The 26,486-nt window shown below is 42.6% G+C and overlaps 1 protein-coding gene across 1 annotated transcript; it reads right to left on the bottom strand.

Moving 5' to 3' along the window:
- Positions 1-4,061: 4,061 nt before the first annotated feature.
- On the bottom strand, positions 4,062-22,554 carry ngfa (nerve growth factor a (beta polypeptide)). The gene is made up of 3 exons (XM_062392251.1): positions 22,340-22,554; positions 6,259-6,366; positions 4,062-5,350 (listed from the first exon to the last, which is right to left on the bottom strand). Exon 3 carries the CDS (start codon positions 5,337-5,339, stop codon positions 4,449-4,451), a length of 891 nt encoding a protein of 296 aa, XP_062248235.1. The 5' UTR covers positions 5,340-5,350; positions 6,259-6,366; positions 22,340-22,554; the 3' UTR covers positions 4,062-4,448.
- Positions 22,555-26,486: the final 3,932 nt, after the last annotated feature.

The following is a 26,486-nucleotide window of genomic DNA, read 5'->3' as shown; positions in this document are numbered from 1 at the left end:
ATTCACACCACTACTCAGGAACAGAAGAAGAGATTGTGACAATGATTCCTGTAACTTGATGGGTTGACACACAACAATGAGGCAGCAACTCTTTCATACCTTTGTTGCATTGGTTGCATTTTGACACAAATGGGATCAATTTGAACCCTAACACAGTGATTAGCTGACTTCCTGCTAATCCAGTCCTGAACAAAGCACCAGCTACTTCAAACCAGATACAAACTAAATCTACTGGTAATGAAATGGAAAGAGTAAGCCCTTGTGCTGGATCCCTCCCTCAGTGTCACCAGCGACTGGGAGCACACCACTCAGCAGCGAAACCATGTTAAACATAAATATTTTCCCCACAACCATGGAGAGCGGCTGGAACATCCAAACGTGCAGTTCATTTTATCACCGGGAAATTAGGCCCTGGTTAGAAATGGTCCCATTACAGGAACAGAGTGGGCTGGCAAGCTGAGCATCAGATGGAGGAGAAGTCAGACAGGAATGAAATGACGAAGAGAGGGAGAGAAGGGCCTTGAACCAATAACCTCGATTCACTAGCATGTAGCCATTTTCCGCCATTCACACTTTCTCTCTTTGAGCCCAATCAAAAGCGGAGTCCGTGCTGTGTGAGACTCATTAGAGGGGAAATGTGGAGCGCCGAGAGAAAACAGAGAAGGTTTGTGTTTGGCTGATAACCAGAGCGATACCAAAAGAGGAAACGCTGATAGGACTGGGACGAGGCCGCCGAGTCCCTGCTGACTGCTTGTTGTTGGCTCAGTTGCTATGTGGCTCCAAACATGTAACAAGAAGAATGCGTGCCAGTCATAACATCCAGGAATATGGATAACAACAAGCTGCGGCATCACTTTACAGCTCAACACGATATTTAATGGATCCAATCTTCAATTTGTTTTTACATATAGGTGCATTAAACGTGTGTGTGAGCCGTATTTAAAGATAGCATTTTGAAGTCATTGCTGACCTAACAACTGTAATGTTAAGAATTTTCCATTTCTCTCTTAAATGGGTGGGGTCAGTCTTAGCTGCTGTTTCTGTTTGGGTCAGTGCCTGGACCTTTTCCCCTCAAGTCTCTGAGGTCACTATTGATCGAAGTCACTGTAATTGTTACTTTATTTAGTAAGTAAAATGAAACGTTTTATTATTATTAAGTTGTTTTAGTTTTAAAAAGTTATATATGATCTTAACATTTTGACTCATTATTGCAGCACTAAACTGAGCCTGACTTTAGCAGTGACTTCTATCTGTGGCAGAAGACCACCATCTACTGGTCAAGCTGCAAACTTTGCCCCTTGTGGACATTTCTTTTCCATTTCTCATATAGCTCATGCACTGGAATGTGACCAGTACAAATGCAGGGAGAGAACAGAGAAGATAGTGCTTTGTGATAGTCTGATATTTGCACACTTTTTACATGAAAGTTCATTCTGAAAACTGTGCGTGATGAGACAAATTACGAGAGGAAATCTTGCAACTTTCATCCTCTGTCTCTGTCAAGGGATGAACAAATGGTTCAGAATTTGATGAAATTACCTACATCTTTATCTCTCTATGTGCAAGTTAACACATCAAACCCTCAGGCAGTCGAGCTGTGCTGAGAAAGGAGGATGGGGTCTGTGCTGACACGTGCCTCTTTACTGCCCATAGTTTTCTACATGACCACAAGAGGGCAGCATATACTCACAAAGAGAGATTCTTACTGGTAAAGATGAAATATGAGAAATGTACTTTATTAAACTCATATAATAGGAGCCGTGAGGTGGATCATGCATTGTTTGCTGTATTGGCTACAGGTTGAAATTCAGAGGCCTGTACCAAAATGGTTATCTTTATATTTGTATGTTTGTTTTCTTCTGCGTTTGTTTGTCCGTTAGTTAGCTTCATTACATCCAAAACTCTGACAGATTACTACAAAACTTGGTGGAGGGGTTCGGTATGGGTCAAGGGTGAAGCCATTACATTTCCGTCAGGATCCGAATCAGGGAGGCAAACCCAGGTATTTCTTTTCACTTTCTTTCTGTTTAGATACTGATTTTATTATTATTTTCTTTATCAATTTCCCAGGAAACAGGTATATTTAGGGAATGTATATCAAAAAGTGTGTACAATTTCATGCTGCTTAATTCATTTTTTTGTATTTACAAAAGTATCACAGAAAGGAATCAGGGAGAGTCTCGTCCTCTTCACGGTGTGATTATGAACCTTTGCTTCCCTTATTTTCACCTTTCAGCCTGATTACTTTACTCAGTAACCAGCATCGCTGACTTAACAAACACAACAAATGCATTTGCTTCCATGCAGGGGAAACTTAAGTCACCATGGCTTTCACTGTGACCACATCTCAGCCCAACTGAACACCACTGGGAGACTTTGACAACAACCAGCAACCCCACTCTAAATAAGGGACTAATATACCTTTAAGGAATAGTGTTCAGGAGAGTTTCAGATACTAATCGCAAGCAGAACTGAAGGCTTGTGGTGGTTCAACACCTCACTGGTAATGTTTTTTAACATTCTGCATGTGCACATTATTTTTACACAGTGCGTTCACACAGCTGTTTTCCAAGGTGCGAGGAATTCTGCTGCACTGTTATTAACTCAACAGCCAGTCCATCTTCCTCTGTGTGTATAAAACACAGAGCTGGAGTCAGTGTGAACAACATTCCTTCAGAGCCTCGACCAACTGTGGACATACAAGTATGAAAGGGATGTTCAGTCTGTCTCTGCTGCTTTCCTCTGAAGTCAGCTGGGCCATTGGCTGTTTTCCCGTACTGGAACTAAAATGTCACCAAGTAGAGTGCAAACCTCTGTAAAGGCCCAACAGTCCCATTAGGAAAGCACATTAAAACCTGTTAAACCTGGACTTTCTCATCAATATCAATGCATTATTTCCTGTGAATTTGCTGAAAAGGACAGAAATCATCCGTATTTAGCAACGCTGAAGAAAAATTCCTGGAACTATCCCTTTAGGAGGATCCAACCCAAAATGGTCTCTTTCTTAGAAATAAGGTTTCATAGAAATCCATCCAGTAGTTTTTTCCTTATAAACAATAAACAGAACGACTGACTCACGCTAAGTGTCTGAAGGAGAGCTATCGCAGGTTGTTTCTTTCCTGCAGCAGTAAGACTATACAACCAACTCTGCTCCCAGTAGAACTACTCACCCATTATGAACTGTCTGTACATGGTTCATGTGTAATCCACTCAGTGTATATATTCTCACACTGGTCATAGTTTTTCTTGCTTTCATACTGCACATACTAGCTTTTATTCAAATTTTTCAAAAAGATAGTGCGTGTTACTTGTTATTAGTAAATGATGCCTATTTTGAATCTTGCTGCTTTAATATTATTATATATTATATATAATACATATTCAAATTATTTCCCCATTTTGGGACTATCAAAGGATTATCTTATTTTATCTTAATCAGAAGAAAAACAACTATCCATCCAACAAACCTATGGACAAACATGAAAACTTGGTGGAGGTAATAATGCTCCTGACTGAGATGTGAGTTCTCGGAATTTTTGAAGGAAATAGTGAAGTTGACATTGTTTAGTTTTAGATTTTTAAGGTGACCGGGATTAACTGTGTCGACTTTAAACTGCTGTCCCTTACACCATTTAGTTTTGAGCAGTCACTGAAGAATGTTTGTACTTCTAATAACAGGTCATTTTCCCAAAGAAAATAAACGATTACACAACAGCTAAAAAAACTGTGGTCGAATTTAGTTCATATCCAACTAAACATATCAATACCTCCAGGATTCATTTTGTGATCCTTTTCTCATGAAAGCAGTAAAGCTGCAGGTCATTCAGACAAAATAATGACTGAAGATGCTTATACGTGAGCTAGAGTTGAGGGGAACCACACAATTTAATGATGATTCTCTCCAGGTTCATCTACTATGTCTTAACTGATTTTATATTTCACGTTTCATTGCATTCTTTCAAATAAACAATAATGATTCAAGCAGTTTTCAAAGCCAAACTGTGAAAACTGACTCTTTCTAACAGTGACACAACAAACCAGGCAAGTACTGAGGTGTTTAATAAATAACAGCATGAACAACACAACAACAACAATAACAACATCATTAAAAGCTTGAATTCATTTTGTATATATACACATACCGTATATATTTTCATATTTGACTGTATAAACCATAAATATGACATGCAGTCCTCATAACTTAAAACAACCAGGACTTCTCAGACTGAGGTAGGGTCAGGGGCCAAGAGATTGGATGGATGAAGCTGTTTGTGTTTGTGTAAGTGTGTGTGGATTGAATACAATGATCAGTGTGTGATGGTGTCTGTGTGTGTGTGTTTGGAGGTGGGGAAGAGGATTACAGTATTGGCAATAAATCTGCAGTGGCTGTTAGGGAGAAGTGTGTGTGCTTGGTTCGTAGTTCAGGGGTCAGGAGTCGTCCTCCCCAGTCAGTGCCCCAGTCGCCCCCCCCAAGACTTCCGACTGAGGACACACACACACGCGGCGTTGATGCGGATGAAACGCCAGGCTGTCCGTTCCTTGAAGATGGTCAGGGCGCTCACGAATATGTGTGTGTTGGTGCAGTAGGAGTTCCAGTGGCGACTATCGATGCCCAGACAGCCCGAGTTGCCCGACTTGGAGCCCTGCTTGCCGCCCCGTCCCCCCGACCTCCCTGCGTTTGCATTCCCGGAGCCTCTGTGCGTGGGGTAGCGGCAGGTGGTCTCATAGAAGAACTGTTTCTTCACCACGTTGTTGATGGTAACGTTGGGCAGCACTGTGACCTCGTTCCCGGCTATGTCTGTGGCTTGTGTCAGGTTGCCCACCCAGGTGTTTATGCTGTCACATACTGAGTACTCCCCCCGGTGCATGGTGTGCGACCCTGCTCGGCGTCTCACCCTCATCCCCCGCACCCCTTCAGTGTCATAGCCCTCACCCTCCAGGGCGTCGTGTGACGGCAGCACCTCGCTGAAGACCACGCGGGGCGAGGAGCGGTAGCGTCTCTTGGAGAAGAGCTTGGGGTCCACTACTGGGATGGAGGGGTCAGGAGGGGAGATTGACGTAGGGTGCGTGACGACAGGGCTCCTGTCCTGGGTGCGAGAAGCTGCCCGATGGTGCTTCTTGGTCCTGTGGTGGCTGGTCCTATGATGCTCCTGTGAAGAGTGGTGTTCAGAAGGGTGGTCCCCCGCTGCTCTCTGCTGCTGTCCTGCTCTTTGATTGGCTGCCGTCTGCTGTCCTGCTTTGTGGTTGGCAGGCCCGGCATTCCGGGCCAATCCACCTCCCATGTTCAGTACAGCCTGGACGCCGATCAGGAGGAGCAGGACCAGTGGTGACGACCTCATGGGCACACGTCCTGAAGCGAATACAGGATAAGGTCAGATATGTCATGCTGGTTTCTAAATTCATTTTTTAAGCTTACATCGGCACTAAACATAAATAAATATCTGAGATTTTGAGAGTAAGGTCATAATAGTAGAAGAAAATTTAGGCAATGGGTCATTTTAGAGGAAGAATATCAGAAGATCTGAAATTACCTGCATTAAAATATAGGTGATTTCGAAAGATTTTTTCAAAAGATTTTGCTGTGTCTATTCCAAAGAAAGAACAGGGCCTCTTGCCCATTTTGTCGTAAGCTGGTAATTTCATAATTGTTTTTGTTTTTCTTCATATTTTCTATTTTGTCCTTTTTAAATGAAACTCCAACTTTATTCTCATGATATTTTCATGATACCGTTTTTATTATGTCTCACAGTCATGATATACCATGACCTTTTTTCAAAATGTCGATGAATTTTTCTTTCAATTTTATCGTATTGTTGAAAGTGACATTATTCATCAAGTAGAAATACCAGAATTTGTGTAGATGCACTATCCAGAGACTCAAGTGTGACACACGAAATGAGCAATGTTAAATGCTTCACTGTGATTGGCTCGTTCACTGCTGTGTCAAATCCTAATCATGCAGGTATGAAGTGTGTAAATTCTAACCTGACAGTGATTGTAACCCTGTGACTGTGTTGAGGTTGATTTACAGCTCCCTCAACCCAACCTCCTCCAGTATGGTGTTTTGTATTATTGATATGACTATGATTGATATTAATCCATGAGATCATTAAGAGGCAAATGAGTAAGAAGAAGTTAAAGCATAATTACTTTTGGCCATTTTCTTCATCACAGGAGCAGCTTTGGTCCAAGATGATTCATTTATCTCATTTTGTGTGTTGCGTTGTGCGTTGCTGGGGTGAGATGTTTGATGTCTACCTGTGGAATGTGTCCAGTCGAAGACGGAGCCCCTGTGGACTCTAGAGGCAGACTCCAGTGCAGGCCGGGCCCCTCGTGCCTGCCATCTGGACCCCCTGAACCACAGCTCTGTGACACACACACGCACAAACACACACACACATTTTAATGAAACTATTTACTGATTCAAATCACTCAGGTGCATTTATGCATATATCAGTAATACTCAACTTTACACACAGGACACATTCAAATAAAAATGTACAAGTATTCTTAATTTTTAACGTATGTAAGATGGATTACACAAGACAGTTCTTCATATCAAACATCGAGAACTCAACAAGACACATTTCAATGAAAATATACAAACAAAAAGCAAACAAAAGGGGAAAGAATATGAATCTACAATGTCAGGTCTTTCATTTCATCCTGATAGTGTCATTTATCCTCATGTGATGACAAGTTTATGATTACACATCTCATGAAAATATTGAGTTTGTGAAAAGTCAACTTCATGTTAAAAAGAAGAAGAACAAGAAGGAAGGTTTCATATTTATCAGTCTAGATGCAATTATCTCCACATCACAGTGCCCTCCTCTCTCTTCTCCAGATCACCACTACTCCAAGGCATACACAATTCATCATTATCCCACCTTAAGTACACACACCCACACCCACACAGACAGACACACAAACACACACACACACACACACACACACACACACACACACACACACAGAGAGACACACACACACAACATGTTAAACTCTTAAGAGCTCAGGCTTGCACACACTGGAACTCGTGGCATTTCACACCTCATTAGATGTTACGTGTAGATGCCCCACGTAAAGCCCCCCCGACATGCGTTCCCATCATGTGTTATAAATGTAGGTGATGTGAACACTTGCACATATGTGCACACACAAACTGCCACACATGCAAACAGCATTGTTCCACACATGCTGTACATGTGCGTGAGGGAAAGCATGTGAGGTTGTTATTTGTGAATAGTTTGCATGCTTGGATGCCATGATGTGTATGAATACACACACCCCCTCCAACACAAACACTACGCAGGTCACAGGGTGAGTTGAAACTGGAGTGTCAGTATTTTTTGACATATCTGCAGCGTTCTGTAAAATCCACCTCACTGTCACGGTGTTGGAATACCGCAAAGTTTTGTTGTAAATATTTGCCACAGCCTGTTTAATTTAGGGGCAACCTTCTAAGCTGGGCATAAAATTGTTCAGATAGTGATTCATGGTTATCTTTTAAAAAATGAAATATTTATTTATTTTTGTTGGCACGCAGATATAAGTTTGCTTTGAAACCCTCCCTGTGTTGCCCATAATAACCTGGAGGGGTCAGCGTTGGCTGCTCAGACCTCGATTCAAGGCCGGCAGCTGAGACGCATCAAAACATCATTGGCTCTGATTCCTGCATGAGGGAAGTTTGGCATCTTCAATAATTTTTCGGTTATTTCCCAACAAGATAAGACTTTTTAAGTCCTTGAGATGATGTTCTCGTAACTTTACATGGCTGTTTAACAGACAGTAGTGGAACGTAAGAATGTAAATGTGTGCATGCACTGTCATACTTTATTTAGCCAAATGTTGAGAATAATATTGAGAGACTCTTGAGTATTTAAAGCTACTTTATACAAGTACTACTACTATATGCATGCATTGTAAATGTGTATAAATCATATAGCACCTTTTAAGTATGTTTAATAACTGGACATTAAATTGTTATATTTGAAAGTATCATTAATGATAATAATAATCTAATGGTCTTCTTCTTCTTCTTCTTCTTCTTCTTCTTCTTCTTCTTCTTTCGAGTGTTGTATTCTACACAATGACTATTTTTACATTTTGCGGATACATCTAAATACCTATACGCTTTAGAATTGTTTTTGTCTACTTAAATAAAAGAACCGAACATTTCTTAAGTCACTGCCCCAGGGTCAGCTTGTATAAAACAGTCTCGTAACCTCAGGTGATTGAGAGGGTTATTTGTGACACTTTTGTTTTTTCAGAAACCGACCTGCCAGCGATATCTTTCGGCTTCAATAAACACCATCACACACACACACACTCACACACATGTGGAGCTGGTCCAAACAGACAGTGAGCTGATTGATCCAGGCTGACGGGCCGCTCACTATTTACACGGCCCAGGGTGAGCCTGGGAGGATCCTAATGTTAAAAATATGTTCCTCGTGTTTAATGCCAGCGGAGCCAGCGTAAACACTGCAGCGCAGGAGCACAGGGGTCAGGGTGGTTTAGAGAGCACCTCTGACTTATAGGATTACCTCAGCACTGGATCCCAATGCACCCCCCCCCCCCCCCCCACGCAGATTCTGCCTCACATGCACCTCCATACATACACAATCTTGTAAGATTTAATGGGGTTTGGATGAGCTCCCGAAGCTGCTTGTTTGCTTTATGGTTTTTTGGAGGTAAAACCACCTTGTTACTGCAGAAACTGGGAAGTCAAGATTTCTCAGTCACATTTGCCGGGTGTTGACAGCGCCCAGAATAATATGCTATAGCTGAAATGCTCCTATGGATTTTACATACTGACATACCTCCTATATCAAAATGTGGGGGAAAGGCGATCCATATATTGCTGACCAAACAGGAAGTCTCCCCGCAGTTTGACGTGCACAAGACAGCGAGCCGCTTGGGCGGAAACATCAGAGCGCACGAGCAACACATGGCGACCTGCCCTGGAGAATAAGAGAGCGAGAAAGCGCCGGTGCTGCTCACATGTGGCTGCCAAACAATGACAAAGAGGTTCCAAATCCATTTAGGCAAATACCACAGAAACGGCCGACACTATATGGTTCACGTTTCCAAACACTCAGCATGTAGAAATACAAACTAGCAGGAACAAAGAGGTTTGCTTCAAAGCCCCACTGAGGTTGTTTATGGCCTTCAGGAGGTTCGCTTTCTCACAATAGGCCGATGACTCCCTAGTTTCGCCAAACGCTCGGCCCAGTTAGAGATTATTACTCCTGAGGCATCCATCACTTTCAAAGGGCTACGGTGGCACGGGCGTTCAAGGCACCACACGGCACTACCAGGTTGAACGGGATTGCCAAAGTTGATGAAAGTGCGTGGAGGGAAGGCATATGTTACACAGCTGCTAGATTGTGACCTGGAAAGCTAATCATTAGTCTGCGTGAGAGGAAAACACTTTAGACAGGGAGTAATTGCTCAGCCCAAGGCGCTGGAGCCCAGCCACACTGTGACTGGTGCTGGCTATGTCAAGTTAACACATTTTCATTTGGTCTACCAGTGAAGAGATGCACTACAGGTCAGACAAAGTGGCTCCTACGCACATTTGGCAACGGTAAAGTGCCGCGTGTTGACTGTAACAACAAAGCAGCTGTGCCGAATCACAAGCAGAGAGAGCGAGGGCGGTCATTGCTCCAAGGATAGTTCACAGCGAGCCAGGGGCTCTTCCTATCTGTGTGATGCATTAGTCATCAGCTACAAGTCCTCGTTAAAAGACGTGCGGGAGCGACGTGTCAGCGGCTCTCTCGAACAAACACACACCTCTCTCAGGGCGATGACAACACAGCGTCAGATTATGAGCGGGTGTGAACGCGAGACGGACAGCGCCAGAGGAGGAGAGAAAAGAGACGAGGGAGGGTGATGAGGGGAAAAAGCAGAGAAAGGTAAACAGCTTCTTCCGTGTCTCTCATCGGCCCAGTGTAGTGCAGTTCCTCCTGCTGTCATCCGCTGGAAATAATCATCAGGAGGGATGAGGGCCAGGTCACCCCGCTCCGTTTCACTTTTACTCACATCCAACTGTTTGGAGATATGTTTTCTCGAAAGAAATACTATCTCATGCTCGTTCATCAACGTTTGAAAAATGCAAGGACATGCAAGGATTGGACTTTGTCGACCATGTAAGTCTTTTTTTGAAATAAAGCTCACTTACATGGTCATCAGATGTCGTTTCCTCCTTCCCTCATTTTGTCACTGTTTCAGTTGTTGCAAACAGTATGCTCAGTTTAGCTTGGCTTCCATGTGAAACTGATACAACGTCCAAAACACGGCCAAGAATCGAGTTCCTGTCACGCAAAGTGATGTCATGTTAAAAGCACAATAAAGTTATGCTCGCTCGAGAGGCTGTCAGTGAGATGGCTATTCTTGGAAAAGCTTTCAAAGTCTTGTATATGCGACACACCGCACAGGTCAGAGAGTCGGAAACACTGTAAACGTAGAGGTGGATAATGTTTGTTTTTTGAACAGCCGGAAGATTTGTTTAAAATAACAAACCTTTTAAATGTCACAATCTTTATGGTTGAGCTTCAGTTGGTGTTACACAGATCCATAAGCCCTTAACACAGGTATTTCTCGTCCATTATTCAAGCATTAGATTTGATTTAAACACAATTATTTGTTTATTCTGTACAACAGATTTAGATGTGGTATTCCTCACTGCACGGAAACACAGGAGATTTATCATATTGTGCTCAATAAACATTTCAACACAACTCAGCATGATTGCATTTGGCTTCTTATTGTAGCAAATAAAATAAGAAAGCCAACGCGTTAGAGTCAAATTGTCTCTCTCTGTTGGCCAGGAGGAAATCACAGATAAAACAGTCGGTGGAAACCAAGAGCCAATTTGTGGGACCTGTGTTTCTCAACCTGCCATCATCTCTGCTAGTAATGTGACTAGCAGAGATGAAGGATCGTCTGCTGCTCCGTCTTTCACCTCTGGTCTTCCTGTTAAAAAGACATTTCCTGTGAGAACCCAAGCACCTGTCGCACATCAGGGATACTTCAAACAGCGAAACTCGATTGTTGCTCAGGCCTCGGGACACAGGGGAGAGGCGCACACAACCTGTTAAAGCACTTGATTCCTCAGTGCTACGACAAATTACGCAAGATACGCACAACAAGAGAACGTTTACAGGACAAATTATTGTATTATGTGCTCACAAACTGCTGCAATATGGAGGAGAGCACACATGCGGTGTTCTTGCCATCAGTTTGAGTACAACAAAGATACACACGTTTTCAAAAGCACATCTCTTTTAAAGGAAGTGGCTGGCCTTTTACTCAACTCAGCTTTCTGATTCTGGCAGCCATGTAGATGCATGTTCTGCAGATGAAGAGGACATGCTGCCAGCGTCTCTGAAATCTACCAGGGCTGAAGTTTTACGAGGAACTGCTTCAATCTGAATTACCTGTAATAAAACTTGAAAAGAAAACGGTACCATGCAGTGAGCAGGGAAGCCATTTGTAGGTCATTTCTTGTTTTGATTAGCAAAGTGTGTATTGTATGTATAGTTATATACATCATCGTTTTGAACAGGTGTTTCTCTTCATCAGCTGTGGCAAAAGAAAAGCCTGTTTATCTAGTAGGTATCTTGAGAATATCAGGGAAGCAGGGAGGCAAGGTGTGGAAACGAAGAGGAAGGGATATTGGCATGGAGCCAGTGTCTTCATCCAGCTGTTTTGTGTCTTTCTCTGCCTCTGTCTATCTTTCTCTGTCTGTCTCTCATTTATCCAGGTTCTCTCCATTTCTGCTCCTGGAATCTGACTTAAAGCTCGGCTCTTTTTTTATATCTCGAGGTCAAAAGCCAGAGGTGACTTCCTGGGTACACAGCGGTGTCTAACAGCGGTAACAGACTTCAACACCACACGTGGACGCAGATGCAGAGCACTGCTGCTTGTCGGTGTGTTGGATTTACTTGTGTTTGGGGGAAAACTACACAACAATCCATTGATCAGATCCGTAGGCCGACATCTGATCTCTTTTCCAAATTGGCTGTATCAACGCAAGACTGCGCGCACATACTGTTTTGTGCTGCGGGCTACAAATAATTGGCTACTGCTTCAGAAGTTGAAAATTGAATCCTCTAGTCTAAAGACACCAACACACAGGAAGAACGATTTCAATTAACATCCCCTTGGAAACAATTTGTCTTGGAACTATTGATCATTTATCCGATTGGTCTTGGCTTCAGTTTATCGACTCCACCAAAGCAAACTTTCCAAGAAAAGCAGGTGTCAAAAAATTGCGTCAAGAGGAGAAACCTGTGCCAATGCAATTTAACTGAAAGTAAATACCTGCTGATTCAGTATGTCCCATCTACGCATCAGACCATTGCAACGACAATCATACAGTATGTGAATTTTCTGTCTCCACAAAGTATCAACGCTTTCCTCTGACATTGATGTAGCAAATCTCAAAAGCATGTTAACACTGATGTGGCTCCTATTCCCGTCCAAGACACCGAAAACACAGTTCCAGGAACAACAGCCCTTCAGTTGAAAATACACAGTCTCTCTCCGGTCTGAGGGGGATTTTAAAAATCTGCTTTTCAGCTGAGATTTCACACGTCTCTGTGCTACATGTGGTTAAACTTATATATCTCATCTTGGCACAATATTTTTCCCTGGGTCGTTTTCTATTTTTCAGGGCAACCCTGAGAAGAAGCAGAGACATGGCTACAGTGTAACCTCACCCCGCTCTCTACTGTCTTACAGTAAGTCGAACAATGATTCACAATAGAGAGTCTGAGTCCTTGTGGTCGGTGTGAAATGAATCCAACACAAACAAAATTTTAGTTTGGTTTTGAGCTCTTTCCCAGAATAAACAACCTGATTTGTTGATGTATGTTATGTTATAGAGTTTCTGGGATTGTTTTTTAACAGGTGGGTTATACAGTATATCATACTTGCCTTTATAAACGCACAATAATTGACTGACCTATAAAGTGCTTTAGAAATGAATTAAGAAGTAGACGGTATTACATTGTCGTTGATGCCAAAGTTGAGAATAATTAGAAAGATTTGCCATTTCTAAACAACTGTGATGAAGCGTTTTATCTCCTCCAGGTAAACATGTCCGTACGACACTACACAATCTTTCTCCTGGTGAAAGATTGTGTAGTGTCGTAATATCTGACAACTTTGAAAGGAGTGTTTTGTCTATCTCGTTTAATTTCTACCGCAGTTATTTTCATGCTTCAGTTCTACTTTCACTGAATCAAAACAACCTCACACACCCTGACTTTGAGTCATTATAACCCCAGCTAGGCATCATGTTCCTTTGGTACCGAAGTAAAACCTCAGAAGTGAAAGACCCTCTCCCCTCTGTCTCCCTTCCTACCCGGGCCCATCCCCAGTCAACCCACCCTCTCCCTGCGCTGGACCAGCAGATGTGGGAGGCCAGTCGTCCAGGCCATGAAGGCAGGATGAACACAATGAGTAACATTTTTTCCAGACCCTGGTATTTTATGACCTTGACATTCAACAATCTTCTCATGACAAGTGGTTAATCTTTTGGCATGGCTGTGGTCACAAACTCCCCCCTTCCTGGTGAGAACTTAAGATCACCCAGTGGAACAGTGAGCGGAGGAGGACCAGAGGCAAGAATGCCTGAATGGACACAAAGAGAGAGAGAGAGAGAGAGAGAGAGAGAGAGAGAGACAGAGAGAGAGAGAGAGAGAGAGAGAGAGAGATATGGAGATGGGGACAGAGGAATGGAAAGGAGGATAATCAGTGATGTCAAGGGATGGGGAGAGGCAACAAGCAATGGAGGGTGGGGAAGAGACGGGCAATGAGAAGTCCTGGGAATTTGATAAATAAGGGAACGTGCGATGGGAAGAAGCAGAGTGAGGAAGGGCAAGGTCACAGGGGGTCAGAAATTTAGAGAAAGAAAAAAAGGATATGGAAGGAGGGAGGAATGAAGGGATTTGTGACGAGTGAGGGACAGAAGGAGTTTTTCCCTCCCAGAAAACAATATTCATTGATGTTTGCTCAAGTAGACAGAAAATTAACTTGTGTAAGAAATGTTGCAGCTCATGTTGCTTATCAATCTCTCCAATCATGCTCATAAAATTCCATGTCTGGCAAACAGCTACTGTGTATCACCATGTATTGTGTGTGACAGGTATTACAATATCTTTTTGATAAAGATCAGAACTAATGTGAGTGTGAATCACACGGCTCGTCAATCTGTTATCTCTGTGCCTAGAATGCTTCTCTTGCAGCTTGTGCCGTCTGCCAAATTGAGCATATAGGTTTACATGTCAGGGGAGGAACTCTGCATTCAGAGGCGTAAACTGACAAATGCACTCATCAAGTTTTCCATTACGTCCTACTTGTGCTGCCCTTTCCGTCTGACGCCATGAGCATGGGTGTGGGCCCTTAAACGTAAACTGGCTATATGTTCCATCAGGCATTTAGGCAGTTGGGCTATTGTATACTGGCAGTGCTCCCACGTGGACTCTGTAATTAAGTGCATGAGACACTAAACATAAAAATATTCCATTCTTCAGGTATGTTATGGGTATCACCTCATTACAGTATTAGGTTGATGGAGTGCAGAGAAAGTGCTCATAATTGCAAGGTAGCGCTTTCCCTTTTCAACTGGCATAACCTGGATTTGATTTGATGAACGTAATTTAATTTTCTTCAGGACCCATGGTTTGGGGGTGAAGGGTCAACCAACTCTAGCGCCGCGCCACTGAAGTATGAAGGGATTAAATATCCCGCTCCAGGAGACTGAGGGAAAACATATCGAGACTGGAACGATGAGGTCTCTCTGCCATGTGGCCTTAAAGAGCCTTCATGTTAAACTGACAGATTCCTCACCGTAACCTTGAATCCTATAATTTAGCAGCGGGGATGGTAAGTAGATCCTGACGGTACAATCTCAGTAATCGGTGAATGGCCATTAAACTTTGTGCAGGCATTCATGGTTCCCAGGGGAGGGATCCTACCAAGATTCAGAAAGTACGGAAAAGTGCTGGACAGAAGCAACAAAATCCAAAACACAAGAATTGTCTGGTAACGTTTTTGGTCACAGGCCCTTCTTCACACAATATACAAAATATTCAAAATGCCAGTATTTATTTCAGACTTTGTACAGTCATGTTTCCCAGAGGATGAGCCCTACTTAGTAATCACTGATCCCCAGAATTTTCATTGAATTTTCCAAATTAGCCAAATGGCTAACGAGCAGTTGGATTTTATTTCATCTTCCAGAAGTTATAGCAGCGATGGACAAAGCCAATGGTAAGGTTAAAAAGCGACCATAAGGAAACGTCGAATAAAATTGGGGATTTCTCTGGGTTTGCACATTGCTGGAAATATTCTGGATAATGTAAGAACACAAACCAACAAAATATGAAGCATAGGTGAAGTTGCTTTTAGACATTTTAATTGTTATATATTAACAATTAAAATGTGCTTTAATCAAAACTTGATCAATGTACCTAACGATAGCGCTTTGAGGATTACTTTTTTGTTCTCATACAAAACAAGCTTTTACTGTTACTGTTACAGACGGCATTGCCAGGACTCCACCGAATCCTCAGAGAGCATAACAAATTGTTCATGCTGTCGTCACTTCCAGCCCTTGTTTGATTACCGTCTCACCCTTCTCACTAAAGACTTGACCCGGCCATTTTCGGTTCTGTGTGGTCTATGCATCGTTCTGTCATCTCCCCCCCCCCCTCTCTCTCTCTCTCTCTGCTTCTGTCTCCCTATCTCCCTCCGGCCCCTCCCTCTCTCCCTGGAGTTGATGTCAACCACCTGTCTGCGTGGGACCTCCCAGGCCCATCCTCTGTCTGTTAGCAGCATGCCATGTCCAGTGCGTGAGCAGAGCTATGGTGAAAGAGATAAAGTGACTGCTTTCCACACGGCCGTCATTTGTGTTCAAGTGTGTATGTGAGCTGCAGCGAGTGTTTAGATACATTTGTATTTACCGTGGCTCTTGATGCATGGACTTAACAGAGATATCAGAAGAGAAAAATAACTTCAGACGTTCCTCCCCGAAACTCCTCTTCACACGAGATTAACCCTTAGGTTAGTCTTGTCTGACTAAAACAACTGTAAGACAAATGATGACATGTGAACCACTTTGGTGGATGTTGCGTCACTGCAATTCCTGTGGGGGAACAGCAGCAGAAGCAAGAGGAGTGAAATGTGCATGATCTCCAAAATAAGAAAGTAAAAATGGTTTATCATGTTGTTGGAATGTCGGAAAAGGCAAGGGAAAAAGAGATAAAGATAGTAACTATGGCAGAAGCGGAAGTAGCATGAAAACCAAATTCCAATTTTTGCAGTTTAGCTATAACATCATTCAGCATTTAAGCAAGCATTTAATGAATGAATGGGACACACAGTAATCTGACACATGTGATATGAGATTTGCTTGGATCCGGAAAACCAATTATTTCCCTCATTAATAACATATTTAACCTTAATGACAAACCATTAAAATAATGGTGTTCAAATGATCCATCGACATCTAGAACTGTCACTTTCTGGGACCAGTTTGACTCCGCTCACAAAACTCATCATCACTGTTTACAAACATAACAAAAAATTGGCTGATGAATTTCTGCTCATTGTGTTGGAGAGCAGTCTGCTAAGACCGGGTCTTCCTCCTAAATACTGTGTATTTCCAAATCAGTATAATCCTAATAGGTGAATAATAAGTGGTTTCACTATCCTTGGGGCTAAGGCGTGTGTGTGTGTCTGTGTTTGATGCGTATCCAACACAAACACACATGTGTATCCACAAGTACACACATGCAAGTTTCTTATTCACACTCACTCAAATTCCTCCAGTGCTGGAGTGGTTTATGTTTCTATTTATTGTGTCTATTTTTAATTTGAGGAAATGTGATTCCTCAAAATTAGTAAATTTGACCATGTTTTACAGGGATGGCTTTTTTTTTTTAAGGGATTAGCTTGAATTTTGATATTTGAATTGATCAGATAATTTTCTTCTGTTGTTGGCAACAAGTGAGAGTTTCATGTCCGGACAAGCTACACTGTAGGCAACCTTATTGGGATAAAGGGGAAGGAGAGCGAGAGTGAGAGAGTGTCATCACACAGTCCAAATGTACACGCAAACACACACAAATGAAAAGGGAATAAAAAGAGGTTGGGTTGCGGTGAAACAATTGTAAAACACCAGACGTGCACTAAATCAACAGATTAAGACCACAACTGTGTTATTCTAGTATCCGTGGTAATTCGGTGATTTATCAGCTTCTGTGTGTTTGGTCTGCGTGCACATGCATGAGACGAAAGCCAGCAATAGCTGAAAGTCACAGAGGCATCTAATGTGGAATGAGCGGACATGTCTGCACATTTTGTTGTCATTTTTTGAAGCGTTGTGAAGCGCACACTCGCATGTGTGCAGACAGAGTAACAGAAAGACACCCAGACACAGGCAAACGCAACCCCCGTGATGGAGCACCTGTCAAAATCAGATCTGCAACTGTCAAACACACAAAGACCGACTTGCATTAACAGCCATGGATTCGGTTTTGAGCGTGTGGAAAAGTCCAAACACAGGAGTGCATAATTCTTGATGCTGTACAGCATATATAGGAGGTGACTTACAGGTCCATATGGGAGGAAGGTGCGGGCGGGGACAAAGGAATCCTGTTCACATCTGACAAATATTCCGTTCAAATCAAGTCACAAATGTCAAACAATGTTAGCTGTGATTCCTGCAGGATAGATTCTCTCCCAAACATTGGGAGAAGCTGTTTGTAAAGGAAACGTCAACAGAAATGACCCCCGGACCAGAATTTCTCTCCTCAAACACAGACGTGACCCCCAACACAAACTCTGACCTTCTACCTCTCCCACTGAGTCCAGACAGAACATTTAATCTGGTTCACTTTACACCAGATGTTCTTACCCCATTCTGTGCTCTGACCTGTGCCAGACTGCAGCTCCAGCAACCCAGAATATAACCAAAGCAGGGCCTGCGTTTACATTTTGGCCCATGAATTATTATATCCTAAATTTTCCCCGGGACTGGAGATAAACTTGCTGACAAGCGACCGCACCGTGAATGTAATTGTTCACATACTTGCACTCAGGGATGTGGAGGATACCTCTAGAAATGGAGGTTTCTCTCTCGGTTTATTAGCTCTTGGTCCAAACTTTCTGTCACTGTTGCCGCTGCTGTTGTCGCCTACTTAGTCATATCCTCATATTGCCCTTGCTCTGCCTGATTGTGTGCTTATTGCATCTTGCGGACACAGTGTTTATTTCTGACAAAATGCACAACAAATGCAACAAAACCATTCACTCCAAAAGAATGCAAGATACGAGAGGAAGCCACACATCTGTGCCAAAGACAGAAACTTTGTTCCAGATGTTCAAACTGAATCTACTTCCCTCAGAGCCACATTGGGGTGTTTTTATTCTTGCTTTATCTATTAAACATGTATTTCATGTTACGTTTTATGGAATCTAAGTTTCAGAAACACATGCGGTGAAAGAGAAGATAACAAAAAATAAAGATTGGCTTTCAAGTTTGTTCCTCTTGTTAAACCAATTTCCACGCCGCTTTTTACATTGTGTTTTAAAATGTTAAGGGACAAAGATACAAACGACACAATGTACAAATAGCCTTCCGCTGGACTGGTTTTACAAGCCAAGTATGTTCTCATCAGCAAGTCATTTTTCTTGGACCAGGGATTAAAAACAAATGAGATATTGTTTTGGTATCTACTGTCTACATAACAGTGTCGCTACTGTTGCTAGTGTCAGGACGTCAAGAAGAGACGAGGCGAAGAGGAATCACTCATCTCATTGTCAAAGGAAAAATCTGGAAAAGCAGGAAGTTACACAGGCTTTTTGGCATAAAGAGTATATCCTTTACTAGTGGAGCAGTAACCGCTATGCTGGCTGATTAGAGATATTTTATCATGAACAGATCAGTCACCATCCTTAAGCATGAGGAAACCCTTGTTGTCATTCCAAAATGATGCTCAGCCTATATTCGGTGGCAAAGAGAGGACCAGTGCTTTAATTTGACACAATAACTAGTTTAATTCGGCCTTGGATGGGTTGTGACCTGATCTGCACTCTAATAGATAGAAAAACTCAAACAGTGCATTACCGATAGCAAACAAGATTTAGCATAAAATGACGTATCATAACATAACATAAGACAACACTGTTAGGTGATAGGTTAGTTTTTTATTGTATAATATCATAAACTACATTTTATGTTTCAATCCTAGTAGAACTATAAGCAACGGCTTGTCTCCTAGGAATGCCTTAACAACAAATACATTTAAAGTAAATTCTATGATTTCTTTGGGGCTTGATGGAGGTAATAACCATTGTTGGTGATTCAGCTGTCAAATCAAATAAAAGCAGCGCCTACATTATTCATTAATGGCATTAAAAGAAAAACTCTGAACATGATTCAGCAAAGGATCAAGCTGTTACCACAAGATATCTGGGAAAGCTGTTTAGTCGCATGTGGACATAGGAGAGAGGGCTGCTTTGTGCTTTGCGGGTTAGTGCAGTCGGTATTAGGCCCTCGGGTTAAAGAGCCACAGTCAAATTGACAGTCCAGGTGTGCTGTCGCGGCCTGTCCCTGCCCAGGTGTCCTATACAACACTCTGCAGTCTAGACAGCTCACATCATTCCATCCTTTATGTTTTTAAGGAGTGGAACTTCTTCCTGTCATAATCTGAATGTGTACATTTGAACAAATATGCTTGCCTATTGAGATGGCGGCATTATGTTGAGTCCTCACACGGGAGCAGGGAACAAAACAGCGGTCGAATCCAAGAAAGATCTTAAATCTGACATACGGGTCTAATGCGCTGATTAATAAGCTGCCTTTGAACTTCTGTTTATTATGTGTTTGCAACTATATGGCAAAGACAAATATAGTTAATAGTAATCGATGAATAAATGCACCTATACACCTTTGTAAATGCATAAGTGCACTCACGAGACAAAATACTAAGATACCAAAGATCAAGGTAGGAAAACATTTATCAACTACTATCTAGTTAACTAACTAATAAGCATCTAGCCAGGTTGTTCGAGCTAATAATGAGATCATATTGATAAAACCTATGATGTCTCTTTTTAAAGTTATGCTCTCTGGCTTTATAAAGAATGACGAGCAGTGTGTTTTTGACTTTGTCACGCGCGGTTTGACCTGGAAGTTACAGCAGAGACGGTCAAGGGCAAAGAGGACATGACACTAACCTTAACACTGATGTTTTCTTTATATAACATTTAATTATGATCATGTTTGTTACAGTGAATTTACAGTAGATTTCTTTACTTTATTGTAAAATGTTGTTTCTCCTATCTCTCTCTTTCCATGTCTCTCTCTCTCTCTCACACACACATATGCACACACAAATACACTGGTGCTAACATAGGGAAAGCTGTAATTCAGCTTCAAAGGGAAACCTGAGAGGGTCATGAATAATCACAGACATCTTTGTGTGCAAGGGAAAACAGCACTGTCCATCTGCCCTCTGCACACATACACACTGTAGTTCATATGGCTGAGGCTGTTTTTAGCAATGCCACGTCACAGGCTACCAGTGTGACCATTACATCTTTAAATCCCAAACAAAAACTAAATCACTAATTTCTTCAGTTGAAAAAAAAACTTGGAAATGTATTGATTATATTGAAATTGAACAAAATTATCCCTGTTTAGTCTGAGAGTTTCTGCAACAATCATGAAGTGAGTTCAAAAAGGATTTTTAATCAGACAGATTCAAAGGAAGATTTCTAGCCAAGGGGCAGCAGCTGACATTTAGCGGTGGTGGTGGCTCAAAGTGAAGCATACTGCAAATTAACCTATTTTTAAAGCTGACTAATTGTCTTACAGTTTCCCAGCAAGTGTTAGACAAGAAATGTAGCTGATCAGTCTCCCTTTTCATGTGATGAGTTTCCCCAGTTACGAGGACACCTGTCACCAAATGCAGTTGATACATATATACAACTCAACAAAATAATGTCACTTTGTTTTGATTCTACTCAACAATATCTGTCGAACTGTCACATTAACTATAAATATTGAATGACTGCTGCAGCTCGGTGTGTTTACTTCCTCTGTGGACCGACAGGGAGGTGATGAAAACGCAGTCGGCTCCCCTCCGGCACACACTGGCAACAAAATTGAGGCTCGTAAACAATCTTCACAAAACTCTTTTTTGCACGGGCCGGAGCACCTATCTCTGGAGAGAGCTTTGCTCAACTGGCCTCCGCTCAGAGTTCAGATAAATGTTCTTATTCAACACAGATGTGCACGCAAGCAGCAAAAGAAGTTGTAGAAGCCGATGATGCACAGATAAGAAACTTTATAAATCCGAGCTCAACAATGCAGAACTTTCTGTTCTTTTATACATCTGCTGCAGATTTAGATGAGACCACAGCTACGACTGGTCTAATGAAATAAGTGCACGCACAGGACCCTGTTGAAGCCTTCAGCGTGTGATGTTTGTCTGTGAGCGTAAATGTTCGTCCATGGTGACATTCCTCCGCTGTCAAAGCCCGAAAGGAATTCCCTGGTAGGAGTGGCAGGCATGAGGTCTGTGTTTAGCACACACGCTTGTATACACATAAACTCACACACACACTTACAGACAAATATCAATTTTAGAATATATCAAACGATAAGCTGTACAAGCACCAGGCCCCACCCAGACATCAGGATAACCTCAGCAACATACCTCATGTTGGACATTGGAGCTCATCAGAATCTACGAGTCCTTTGAGGGTTGTGTAACATGATCAGAGAGAAAGACAGATAGAAAAAGAGAAAGAGAGAGAGAGGGATAGAAAAAAAGGGGGGGGGGGGAGTGAAAGAAGGTAACCTGATGACCCAGGAGCTTTCTGAACACCTAACTGGTTCCCATTGACGTTTGGAGAACCCCCGCTATTTTTTCTTTCTGATCCTCACCTCTATTCTCTCCTGCTCTCTACACCCTGTCCTCTTCCATTCCCTCTCTCCATCCGCATGTACCTGAATAAACCTGCTGCGTGGGACTGAAGATGTTGACAGGACAGAGTAACACAAACTCCACATTCAGCCCCTCAACAAAACCTTTTCGTGGTAACCTCCTTGTGTGCTGTGGTCAGCTGGTTTTCTCCCCCCCAACAGAGGACTTCAACTGGGCTGAAACTCAGAGGCTCCACTTTCACTCAATGACAGGTATGACGAAAAGTTTCAATTTCCTTGACATGAACTCACCTTCTCTTTTCCCTTAACCACACACACTCCACACATTGAAATCATTTTCTAATTAAGAGGTTTTTTTGTGAGACTCACCAGCCTATTAAAGCTCCTTCTCTCCCTTCCCTACAGTGAGTGAAAACTTCCAGACAAACTCAGCTATATTCCACCTCAGCCAGGTCTCGCAGACTTATCCCCAAACTCCAAATCCCGCTCTCGCGTTTAAAGCTGTGACTCCAGGTCTCGGGCCAGCCACCTCGGTCTGTCTCCCTCACACACTCTTTGGGATATGGATTGTTCTAAAACTTTAGTAAGAGGAGTTCCAAAGCTGCTCCCTCCCTCCTATATGTGGCACACGTCAGGTCCTAGTGCCGACCTCTTCCACGTGCTTCCATCTAGCAGAAAAAAGAAAAGAAGCACAGCTGCTGATAAGTTACACCGAGCTGCTGTTATTCATTCTCTCCTTCCATTCACCGTTTCATTCATGCTCTCCCTCTCTGCGCAAACCGGTGGAAAAGAAAGAGGATGAATCACACCGGGATGATTCAACGTCTTTTTCGTGACATCACTCCCTAAGTGCAGTGAAAGCTTCCCGAGACTTGTCAGTGTTGTTCCACTCCTGAGTCACTGGCGAAGATACCCCTTGGATGTGGGCGCAGTGGTGCAACGTGTCTCAGTCACGCGTGTGGTCCTTGACGTGCAGGAGGGCTGTGGGGGGGGGGGAACTCATGGTCTGTGCCAGGAGTGCAGTGCCGTTTACAATCAGATGATATTGTGAATGTGCACATGCGTTTGCAGTTCAAAGACAGAGAGAGTGATGACACCCCAGCAAGATTCATGGATTTAAAGACGATAATAGTTTGATGGTCTGTTGCAACCAGGAATCCAAGATTAGTCAATGATAAATGGAGTTAAGAAAACGGGAAATGGAACAACAAGAAGAGTCAAACCATGCAGCTCTGATATCCCCTCACCCCGGTGGAGATTAGCCACTCCCTGCTTCTAGGGCCCCTAGGCTGCAGTGTCACACCAGTCCCCTTCTGACATTTCTCTCCCTCTCTTGTTTATGAATCTTCACTTTCCCATCTCTCCGTCTTGCCGTCTCATCCTCTCTCGGCTTCTATTCGTTTCTCCCTTTCAGGGCTTCTCCCTGACCTGAGCCGTATCGTTGTCAGTGCCCCTGGCGCTGAGCGGGACAGACACCCCACGCCTCTGCTCCGACAGACTGAGAGAGGAAAGAGAAAAAAAGAGCAGAGAAAAATGAGAGAAAAGGGAGGATTGTGTGTCACTGTCCTCCTCTAGGGGAAATGGAATGCCTTCACTTTTAGCTGAAGCGCATAATGCTGTTTGGAGGTGAATGAGAAAACTTTATTGGGTGCAATTGAGGCATGTAAGGAATAACACTAGTGAAAATTTGAGAGGGGTCTCTCTCGTCTCAAGAATTTTGACCCCAACTTACGGGTTCAAACCCAAGTGGGCATTTCCCTAAAGCTGGCGTGGCGCTTGTTTCACTGTCAAAACCGCCTCAGCCCTTGTTATCGAGATGGAGATTAAAAGGGGAAACCCCAGACGGTGAACTTTGACTTTGCACCCCACGGGGTTGGTTAAGGGTGAGAAATGCTGAGGAGGGGAGAAAGCTCACTTTGGAGGGCAGAGGGGGGAGAGTGCACCGATATCGTCCCATAGACGGCATTTTGATGCTGGGAGTGCCTTGGAGGATCTGTGTGCCTGAAACTGAGCCTGTTTTGTGATTTAAAAATGTCATCGTTGATCAGGTTTCTTAAGAGTAGACACAGTCAAGGCTTAAAGTGGAGAGACAAAAGTTGCTTTATCACACTTGGAATTTATTAAAAAAGTCAAAGTTTTTTAATATAATGATGACAAATTCTTTTTGTGCTTTGGGTTTATTAAAATAACATTACATTTATTCCATCCTCCCTGGACATGAAAAAGGGCTCTTTGTGGTCGCGACAGGGTTTTGGTGCAATGTGTGGTCCTCAATTTACAGCTCTATAAATTCCAGTAAATGCGTGCAACATAAACTCTGACAGAGCGTAATCATTGCAATGCATTCTGGATAATGCAACATCATACTTTATATTCCAAATAGCATGTGAGTTAATTTCTTGAAGACATGTAGCCGCAGGGCACCACTGTATGAAATCCACATACAAATACCCCCACTATTTTCTTCCAGGCACTTAAAATATTATCACGTTAATCCCTGCCATGCTCAATGTGTTTCTCAATGACATCTGAGGGAAGTGGTTGGACAGGTTTCTCCCACAGGGAGACACACAGGCCTGCCGAAACAGACACATACTCTCGACTCGTGTTGAAGCACATGTCCCCATTCATCTCAATCATTCCAAGGATGATGTCATACTCCTGTGAATGTCATGTGTCTGTGTTTATTTTGGATGCTCTGTTATCCAGGTGATAGGACATGTAATAAGGTCAAAGTGAACTTGGTCAGTTCGCCCAGAATAACTCTGCCAAGGCCCAACAGCCCCTCAAGAAAATGATTCCTTGATCTGCACCTGGACCTTTTTTCTTTCACATGACAAACAAACCGGGTTCCTACTAAAAATAATACTCCATAACATAATAGTCAAAAAATATCAAACCATGACAGTTAATATGTAAATAATTGTTAATTCAGGCTTCTTCTTGGCACATGTTAAATCCTTCCAACATTTTGTGGGAATCCGTTCATGAGTTTTTGTGTATTTCTGCTGATTAACAAATCAAAAAAATACCACGATGTACTTTTGTATATTGATTTGAGATGTTTATCCTTGTGAATTAAGGTAAGAGTGGTTGATGAAAACATCAAAAAATTTGACAGGAATTAAGTCGGTGTTTTAGGGCAAAAACACACATTTTTGTGTCACATCCATCATTGAACCCTGCTCAACGCCCCTCATGTTCTTTTTTGAATATTTGCTAGTACTTCATCTGCTAGTACCTCACTTTCTTTTCCTAGGTCTTTCAAATAAAGAAATTATTAAAAATCAAAAATACCATTGCTTTCCAGCATTCTCATAGAAGTAGCATTTTCTTTCTTTAACAACTTTCTTCCAAATGATTACAGAAATTACTTAAATGTTACATACATCTACAAATTATGAGTCTGATGTGACTTCTTATCCCTGTTTTTCAAATCTCAATGGACATTATGAGATCATGCATTAAGCAGTCTGAATTATGAGCCTTTCCTGTTTCAAATGAGCACTGTTCAGACTCTCCTCCGTAAATGATGACACATCTTCTGTCTAATATTTCCCTTAGTGTTCAATTATTCTTTTCCTAGTTAAACCTACGCCAAAAACATCTACTGTCACCTACTCGCGTTCTGGCTCATTATCGATATGTCATTGGGATGGTGGTTGAATGGCAGGATTTCACCTGCACCTTTGTTGACTGTGTGTACCTATGCTTGTATGAATGTGTGTGTGTGTGTGTGTGTGTGTGTGTGTGAGGTGGCTGAATGGCTGTTCCCTCAGCACATTGTTGAATTGGAGAGCTCATCCTCCTACACCCTCATCATGGCCTTGTGTTGACGCATCCCAGAAGCCTCTTCACTCATTGACTCCTCTGTCCCCTTCCTCCCACGGCCGTGCGAGGCAGAATCCTGCTATTGTCCCACCAAGGACGGACAGTGGTGCACACATGCTAGCAAACAGACGGGCTCACACTCATGCACATCATGCACCATCGCAACATGTACAGATGGGTTCAGGGCACCAGCAGTGCTTACCTGGACCTGTAGAAAAACATACATCGCATCATTTGCAGCATGATGTCAAGAAGTTTCGTTTCCCACAATTTGCTCTTCAACTGTAATCTTCTCTCAGGGGAAACCGAGCACTTTGCTAAACCCTAGATCCCTGTGTGCGTGTGTGTGGGGGGCGAGTTACTGTGGTTCTGTGTGTTTGGCAAATAAGTCGATTAACCTTTCGCCTCTCTCACCATATTTTCTTGGACATGCCCCACTGCTACTGAAACTTGTTCCCAGAGTTTCAGGCAAAAAGTTGAATCTGCGGACATCTTGTGTTAATTTCACATCTGGATCTGTGCCAGAGTCGAGGGATAAGAGTAGGTCTTAAGATCATATGATTCTGTGTATCCCACTGGGGAGATGGACGCTGATAAAGAGCGCTTTTCAATATTGTCATATGACTCAAACTGTCACAAACTTCTCAGCTTTGAAGTTTTTTGTCAAGATTTTAATAAAGAAAGG

Source organism: Platichthys flesus, chromosome 7 (genome assembly GCF_949316205.1).
Source record: "Platichthys flesus chromosome 7, fPlaFle2.1, whole genome shotgun sequence".
NCBI classification, from domain to species: domain Eukaryota; kingdom Metazoa; phylum Chordata; class Actinopteri; order Pleuronectiformes; family Pleuronectidae; genus Platichthys; species Platichthys flesus.
The sequence above is the reverse complement of the archived record's forward strand: the minus strand, read 5'-3'. Positions and strand labels throughout refer to the sequence as shown.